We start from the raw sequence: 7,019 nt of genomic DNA, 5'->3' as shown, positions 1-7,019 counted from the left end.
ATTGTTCAATTTTGAAATTGAAAAGGACTGGAAAAGTCTTTTTACTTAAATAAAACTATGATGATAGTTTAATCTCACATTAAATCATTTTATTTAATAAATGTTTATATTTTTATTAAAATGTTAATAAAATGAAATATATTTCAATTAATACATACCATCCTCTCGTATAAAATTAAATTTTAATAATATATTCAAAATATTACAAATATATTGTAGTAAATAGTAAAGAGCCATAGGAGTTTAAATGGATTTTTATTCTTTAGCCAAAATGTATTGTGTAGGTGGAACCCATGGATGTGGCAGAGCCGTAGCCCGTAGGAGAGGGCTGTTTATCAAATATAAGAATCAACCAACCGAGAACAAAGGCTCCCCCCAGCCCAGTCTGCTTGATTTTTAAACACCAAAACCCAAACCCATTTTTCTTGCAAGAAAATCTACTACATTCTTCTGATGACAAAGACATAAAACGAAGTACAGAAATATCAAATATGGAAGCTGAAGTTTGACAACTGAGAAAGGAGGAGCAAGTTAGAGAGAGTAAGCATGTGCGGTCTGGCTTCAGCTTCAATCCCCACTTCTACTTTCCCCTCTTTTCAACAATCTAAGATTCAAACCAAGCCTTGTATCAATCCATGTAACTCTCTTGTGCCTCCTCCTACTAAGCTATGTTCCTCAGATCTCTGTCTTACAATTTTTAGCTTTGGTGGCCCCAGACTGATTCACAGAAGTAGTGTTATCTCCAGAAGTAGCACTGGGCGAGGTGGTGCTCCTGGTTCAGGTCTAGTTCCTTTTCAGTTTCTTGGTGTTAGTTCCCTTTTCTTTTTATTTGGTGTTCAAATCCATCATTGCCAAGTGGCTTCTGGGATTCAAAAATCCTACTATTCTGGGTTTATTTTGTGTTTGCTTCGTGAACTTTGATTTTAATCGAGAATTTCTCTGTGTGTGTGTTTGTAGTGGAAATATACAGTAGAGGGTGTATTTATACATGAATAAATCCCTAATTTTTTTTTCTATTTACAACGTGATAACATTAATGAGCTCATTAAGATAGTCGAAATGCTAGAAGAGCTCATCAAGATAGCATCATTAAGCTGGTTATAGTTGGAGTAATGAAGCAGGGATTTTATCTTGCTGGAAAATAAGTATTAACAAGACCTAATGGTATAAACATGGTTACAATTGTGTGCACCTGTGGGATTAAGGTTAAATTGAGTGTTTCTTGAGAAGAAGGAATGAACCCAACCCCATAAGACACTGTAGCTGTGTGTTTCTTTTTCTTCCTTTCTTTGTGAAACTGAGTGGGATACTTCCTATTGCAGGTGATAATGAAAGCAGGAATGTGCTGGATGCTTTTTTCTTAGGGAAGGCTGTAGCCGAAGCATTGAATGAAAGAATAGAGTCCACAATTGGGGAGTTTTTGAGTGTTGTTGGAAGGTTGCAGGCTGAGCAACAAAAGCAAGTGCAGGATTTCCAGGTAACCAGATTTTGTTCTTGAATCTAATCCTTGATAAATTCATGATTCATGTCATGGCCCTTTCTTTTTTTCTTTTTTTTTTTTTTTTTTTTTTTTGGGGGATGTTCACTTTGCTGGGTTTATTTCATAGCTCTTGGAATAGCTTATTTGCTAAAGCACAAACGTCACCAGTGGAGAGTTTTATGAATTTGAAATTTGGCTCTAATACAGTTCTGTTCTGCTTGGCCATTATGTGTGTTTCTGAATCAGAATGTTATGGTGCCCAAAGTGACTGGTTCTATCGCTTACAAACCAAACCTTACTGGGAAAATAACAATAATTTGAAGGTATTTAAATGGGAGGAGTCAAAGGTTCTTTTCATGTTTTGACATCTGTTCTTGGAAGCCTTACGAAATTGCAGTCGTCATTTGTTTTAAATGCCTTCTTTTGATGCTGGTATTATTTTTGCTTCATTTACAATAGGAAGAGTTAATGTAAGAGACCCCTTTTCTTTCTTTTGAGGAAAATTATGGTGTTCAGGTTTTCAAATATAATGTATCAATGGCATTTCCAGTAACCCACCCTCTCCCTTAACCTCATCATGAACTGCATGGCCACAGTTTCTCACCAACTTGAATTCTAGCAAGTTGTATTATCTGAATTCCACTTCTAGTTAGTTATTGGAGGCTCAAGCTAGAATTCAACTTTACAACTACTACATCGTTTTTGAAACTGACCTTTGTCGGTTTACATAGTGATGAACCATTATTTTCTGAGTAAATGCAATAACAAATTGGGCATCAGGATCTTTTCTTTTTTAGTTGGAATTGAAATCGTTCATCTGCAAATTTGCTGCATTTTTCTCATTCATTTTGATGATTTATTAAAATATGACATCCCCTTTAATTCATGCACACAGGAAGAGGTATTGGAAAGAGCAAAAAAAGCCAAAGAGCAAGCAGCACGCGAGGCATTGGAGGCACAGGGGCTGATTCCGAAATCTACTTCCCTAAGTACTTCGATGGGTAGTGGTGGCACTGCAAATAATGGGGCTGCAGCTAAAGCTTCGCCCTCAACTGCCAATAACGGAGTTTCTACAACCCCATCCTCCTATAATCCCGCCAACCCTGCTGCTGCTAATACAGACCCTGGGCTTGATACTAAAAAGGAATAGTGCCAAAGTATCTCTATTTGTATTTCACACTTTTCATCTGATACAGTACCAAATATATATAATATCCAGGGTGTTTAATCCCCCATGATCCTTTTTGTTTGAATCTATTTCTGCTCCCTTTATATTCAACAAAAAGAAATGAACTTTCAGGTTTATACGTTCAGGTTCTTAAAAAGTATGTAAGCATTCATTAAATAACGCTTTAACAAGTGACAGCATTGAAAGGAATTACATCGATTAAACAAAATTTCTCATCCTGCATGGATCCAACACCTTCAGTGTCTGCACAAATTTTCTATGTTTAGTTCTCATAACTCATCAACTTTCAACACCTGACATTGGAAGTCCTCCACTAGTTTTGCTCTTTTCCCTAACATAATCCACACCAAAGTCATAATCATTATCACCATCATCATCCATAGCATCATCCCCTGGGGTTAATTTATTTTTGGCTTTTTTCCTTCTCTTATTCTCAGCTCTTTTCATCTTTGTGTTCAGCATGCCTTCTACCGCAAACAGCTTCTCATTTTGCCTGCTCGAGGCAGATTTTGACTTTGCCTTTTCAGCATCTTCTTCTTCGGAAGCCATGTGCTCATCATTAACACCATTATCAGAGGTATCTTCTTGCTTTTCATCACCTTCAATTGATTGCAAGGGTTGGGCATTATCCTGTGGTGCGCAAATAGCCAACAGATTTATATAACACCATTAGTTCAAGCTATTCCATCTATTAACACGCAAAACTAAGATTAAACCACAAAAGAGTCCTAAAAGAGCAATTACAAACCTCTAGCATAGCCTCATCAAACTTGAGAGGGTGGCTAGCAGGAACTTCAACAGAATGGAAATCATCGGTTGACTTGAGACTTCCGATGAATGAAGATTCAGTGTTATAAACCTCATCAACATTGAATTCTTTCCCAAGTTCAGTAACAATCCTCGCCTCGGAAGGTTCTTCTTGATTTCTAACAGGAGGCATGCTGTAATATGGAATTTTACCTGAAGAATACCAAATAAATTAGAGAAGTAAACAATTAATTTTATCCATTTTCGGGTTTTCTAAGTTAAGACAGGTAAAACAGCCCGCCAGAAAATGTATTGACACACAGACCTTCATTCCAGTCATGCAAAATGATCCTTGCAGCAGCTTCAACATCCACTATACCACCTTTTTTAAGCTTACCCCTTCCAGTTGCAACATTCTGAAGGAATTCATCAACTGATTGAAAGCCAGGGATCTTGTATATTGTTACCAAGAGTCTTTCAGGACAAAGCTTGAGAATATCTTTCACTGCATTGTTGACATAGGAGAATTACAAATTAGTATTGCTACCTCATTTCTGTCAAGATATTACCAATAGTGGGATACTTAAATGATCTCCTATTCACAGATTCCAGCCCAGACAAGCAATGCACTTCAATTTCCATTATCATGCCGCAGCATATTTCACTAATCAATCTTAATTTTATAGAAGGATTTGATGTCAGTGTAATTCCACAACTCGTTTACACTCTCATCTTAACTTGGGACCTAAGTCTCATATTTATTTCTCCTATATTCCCTCTAGCATATTTCTGACAAAGTTAGCACACCCACATCATAATCAATTTTATTCATCTTCTATGAAATGAATGGCATTAGAAAAGATATAGTAATTTCAAAACCTTTCCTATTAAGATATACATTGCAGAAAGTCTAGCTTGTAGTTCTTTCAATAATTCACACCAAAATTATCCAATTTCCAACTAAGCTCATATCAAAAAATTATGCCTTAATGCATATAGTTGCAGTCAGCTATATGAAACACAAATTTCACTGGTTGAAATACCTGGGCCAACTGGATCATCCAGCTTCTCAATTCTTTTGCAGTTTCGAAGAGCTATTGATGCATCGTTCCCTTCAGATCGAAGCATAACAACACCAGGACAATCCAATAATTTTACATTCTTGTCCAATTGAACCTCTTGCATTGATCTTGTCAACCCTGGAGTAGCACCAACATTGACAACGTGGCATCTTTTCAGGCTGTTAACTAGGCTACTCTTTCCAACATTAGGCAGGCCAATAACACCCACAGTTATGGACTTCTTTATCTGCAAAAATAAGTTACACAACGGCATCGATATTTGTTTTACAACAAGGGATTCAAAGTCATGAATTTGAACAGGCAGATAACCAGAAGAGCATCTAACATAAAGGATGGAATTACTGCTAAGAATCAACAATAAGAGAAAATTATATTGCAGCCTCAAAACAACAATTGAATGTACCTCATGACTTCTTGAGTAATTTTTCAGCAATTTAATGAGAGTTTCTGCTCCAAGACAATCACTAGTTTGCAGAAGATTGCTAGGCTTTGCTGCCTTTGAAGAAGATTTCCATCCCAAGTTTGATCTCTGTTCTTGAGTGCTGCACTTAAAGGCAACAGCTGGTAACTCTTCCCTAAGATATTTGAGCCACTTTTCAACAGCTTCTCGAGGAACAAGATCTGAAATGCAAGGTTTCATTGTAAAGATTCAAGGAAAAATTAAAAGAAAAACGTAAGGAGAAAAAGTAATAGAAGCAACGCCCTAATATTTGCTAGAACATACAGATACAGTGACATTGCAAAATCCAACAATACATCCAGATGTTAAGTGGAATGATCCTTGTGTGAAATGTCAACTGTGGAAGGATGCCTAGAAATTCCTTAAACTTAACATATTATCTCTAAGACAGAATGAGGATGCCCAGAATTTCTTAAGGTTGACATATTCATCTCACAAGGGAAAGCATTGAGTAGATAGGGAAAGTGAAATATAGAATTTACCAATTTTATTTAAAAGCAACACCAGGTGCTTATCAGGACCAGATTTCATCACCATCTTTTCCATATCAATACAACGAGTACCGAGGGGATCTCTTGCGTCTAGGACTTCCAAAATGACATCTGATGCTTCAATGACTTTAACCAACTCCTTGTAGAAAGCTCTATCTGAGTTATCTGCAAATAAGAAGACAACGTCAAAATATCTGAACCATCCACCAAGAGCAAATCAATCTCTTACCTTAATATCAACTTACCCCGAGGTTTAGTAGTTCCAATAGAATCATTAATTCCCTTTCCCTCTTCAATAGGTTCCTTGTCATCATCCGCTAGTAAACCCATCTTCCTCTTTTTTGCCTGGAAATCATAAAAGTTCAAAAGTAAACAATTGAAACTTCAAATAACATTTAGAATCATAACAACACTTAAACCATAAAAAAAAAAAATCAACATTGACAGTGAAAAGCAACATAAGTTACTGAAAACAAAAATGGAAAAGTCAAAGGTTATCATATAGACATGATCTTAACGGGCTTAAACAACTACAAACTAGAGAGCGTGTTAAAACTCAAAATTAAACCTCCCCCTCGGCATCAAACTCATTCCTTCAATACACCACTATCCATGAAATATTCCAATTTAAAAAATACCTGCCGCCGCCACTCCCCCCCCCCAAACAAAAAAAAAGTAAAAGTGTATAAAGAACGAATTTGTTTTCAGTGAAAAGGATATTGAAACAATACCCTCTCCTTTCGGGCAGCTTTCTTTTGCTCCAATTCCTCGAGTGCCCGAGCTCGACGAGCCTCGAGAGCCTTGAGCTCTTGTTCCTTGAAAGGCCAATCACTGGGGATGCCAGGGTCTTTCTCAACCTTTCTCTTACGGTTCAATCCCAACTTCTTCGCTTCCTTAGCTTTCTTCTTGTGATGCTCCTTTACTTTTCTTATAACCTTGTACTTTTGCTTGAGTGAAACCCTCTTGCTCTTGCTCTCTACAAAATCATATAAACATAACCATAAAAGAAATACTTCCTTTAAGAAAAATAAATGAGAAACAGAAATTTGAGAGAATGGAGCTTTGTTTACTTTTGCTCCTTTTCACCATTGTTGGGAAGTGCAAGCAGCGCCCCTTTGCTGTTTCTTTTAGGGTTTGAGGAGAGGAGAATGGAGAGAATGAATTAGTTTAAAAGATTTATTTAGGGTTTTTAAAAAAGGGGTCAAGTAGGAGTGATTTAAACAAATTCTTTATAAGTGGTTTATCTTTTTCTTTTCTAAGTTAATATATTATTTAATTACTTAAAATTGTTTAAATAACAATTGATTTAAAAATTATATAATTTAGATGAAAAAAAAGATAATTGTTGTAAAATGTAAATTAAAATATTTATTTTAATGTTGATTATAAGCTCTAAAATATTATAATTTTAAATATTTATTAATTTAAAAACATATAATGCAAAAGTATTAATTTACATAAATGTTAAATTATATATACATTAAATCATAAAATAACAAACATAAACAATATTAATATTCTTGAGTTACTCATGTATTTAAATCATTTTGATATCTAAATATTAATATTT

The 7,019-nt window shown here is 35.5% G+C and overlaps 2 protein-coding genes across 2 annotated transcripts; one reads left to right on the top strand and one right to left on the bottom strand.

Annotated features, from left to right (window-relative positions):
* Positions 1–412: 412 nt before the first annotated feature.
* Positions 413–2,733, top strand: LOC108453446 (uncharacterized). The gene is made up of 3 exons (XM_053030611.1): positions 413–781; positions 1,323–1,477; positions 2,376–2,733. The coding sequence occupies exons 1-3, from the start codon at positions 547–549 to the stop codon at positions 2,628–2,630; spliced, it is 645 nt and encodes a 214-aa protein (XP_052886571.1). The 5' UTR covers positions 413–546; the 3' UTR covers positions 2,631–2,733.
* A 62-nt stretch (positions 2,734–2,795) lies between these two features.
* On the bottom strand, positions 2,796–6,701 carry LOC108453438 (guanine nucleotide-binding protein-like NSN1). Its single transcript, XM_017751542.2, has 9 exons — positions 6,520–6,701; positions 6,181–6,425; positions 5,695–5,794; positions 5,441–5,614; positions 4,902–5,119; positions 4,460–4,724; positions 3,742–3,921; positions 3,418–3,629; positions 2,796–3,299 (listed from the first exon to the last, which is right to left on the bottom strand). Exons 1-9 carry the CDS (start codon positions 6,536–6,538, stop codon positions 2,949–2,951), a joined length of 1,764 nt encoding a protein of 587 aa, XP_017607031.1. The 5' UTR covers positions 6,539–6,701; the 3' UTR covers positions 2,796–2,948.
* Positions 6,702–7,019: the final 318 nt, after the last annotated feature.

The sequence above is a fragment of the Gossypium arboreum genome, chromosome 7 (assembly GCF_025698485.1).
Source record: "Gossypium arboreum isolate Shixiya-1 chromosome 7, ASM2569848v2, whole genome shotgun sequence".
Lineage (NCBI taxonomy): Eukaryota > Viridiplantae > Streptophyta > Magnoliopsida > Malvales > Malvaceae > Gossypium > Gossypium arboreum.
This window is presented reverse-complemented; position numbering and strand designations above follow the sequence as displayed.

Coding starts and splice junctions, on each gene's coding strand:
- LOC108453446 (XM_053030611.1), top strand. CDS start 547: ATGTGCGGTCTGGCTTCAGCTTCAATCCCCACTTCTACTTTCCCCTCT. Junction 782..1,322: donor AGGTGGTGCTCCTGGTTCAG/GTCTAGTTCCTT, acceptor TTCCTATTGCAG/GTGATAATGAAAGCAGGAAT. Junction 1,478..2,375: donor AGCAAGTGCAGGATTTCCAG/GTAACCAGATTT, acceptor TCATGCACACAG/GAAGAGGTATTGGAAAGAGC.
- LOC108453438 (XM_017751542.2), bottom strand. Junction 5,795..6,180: donor AAGCTGCCCGAAAGGAGAGG/GTATTGTTTCAA, acceptor TATGATTTCCAG/GCAAAAAAGAGGAAGATGGG. Junction 3,300..3,417: donor TTGATGAGGCTATGCTAGAG/GTTTGTAATTGC, acceptor TGCGCACCACAG/GATAATGCCCAACCCTTGCA.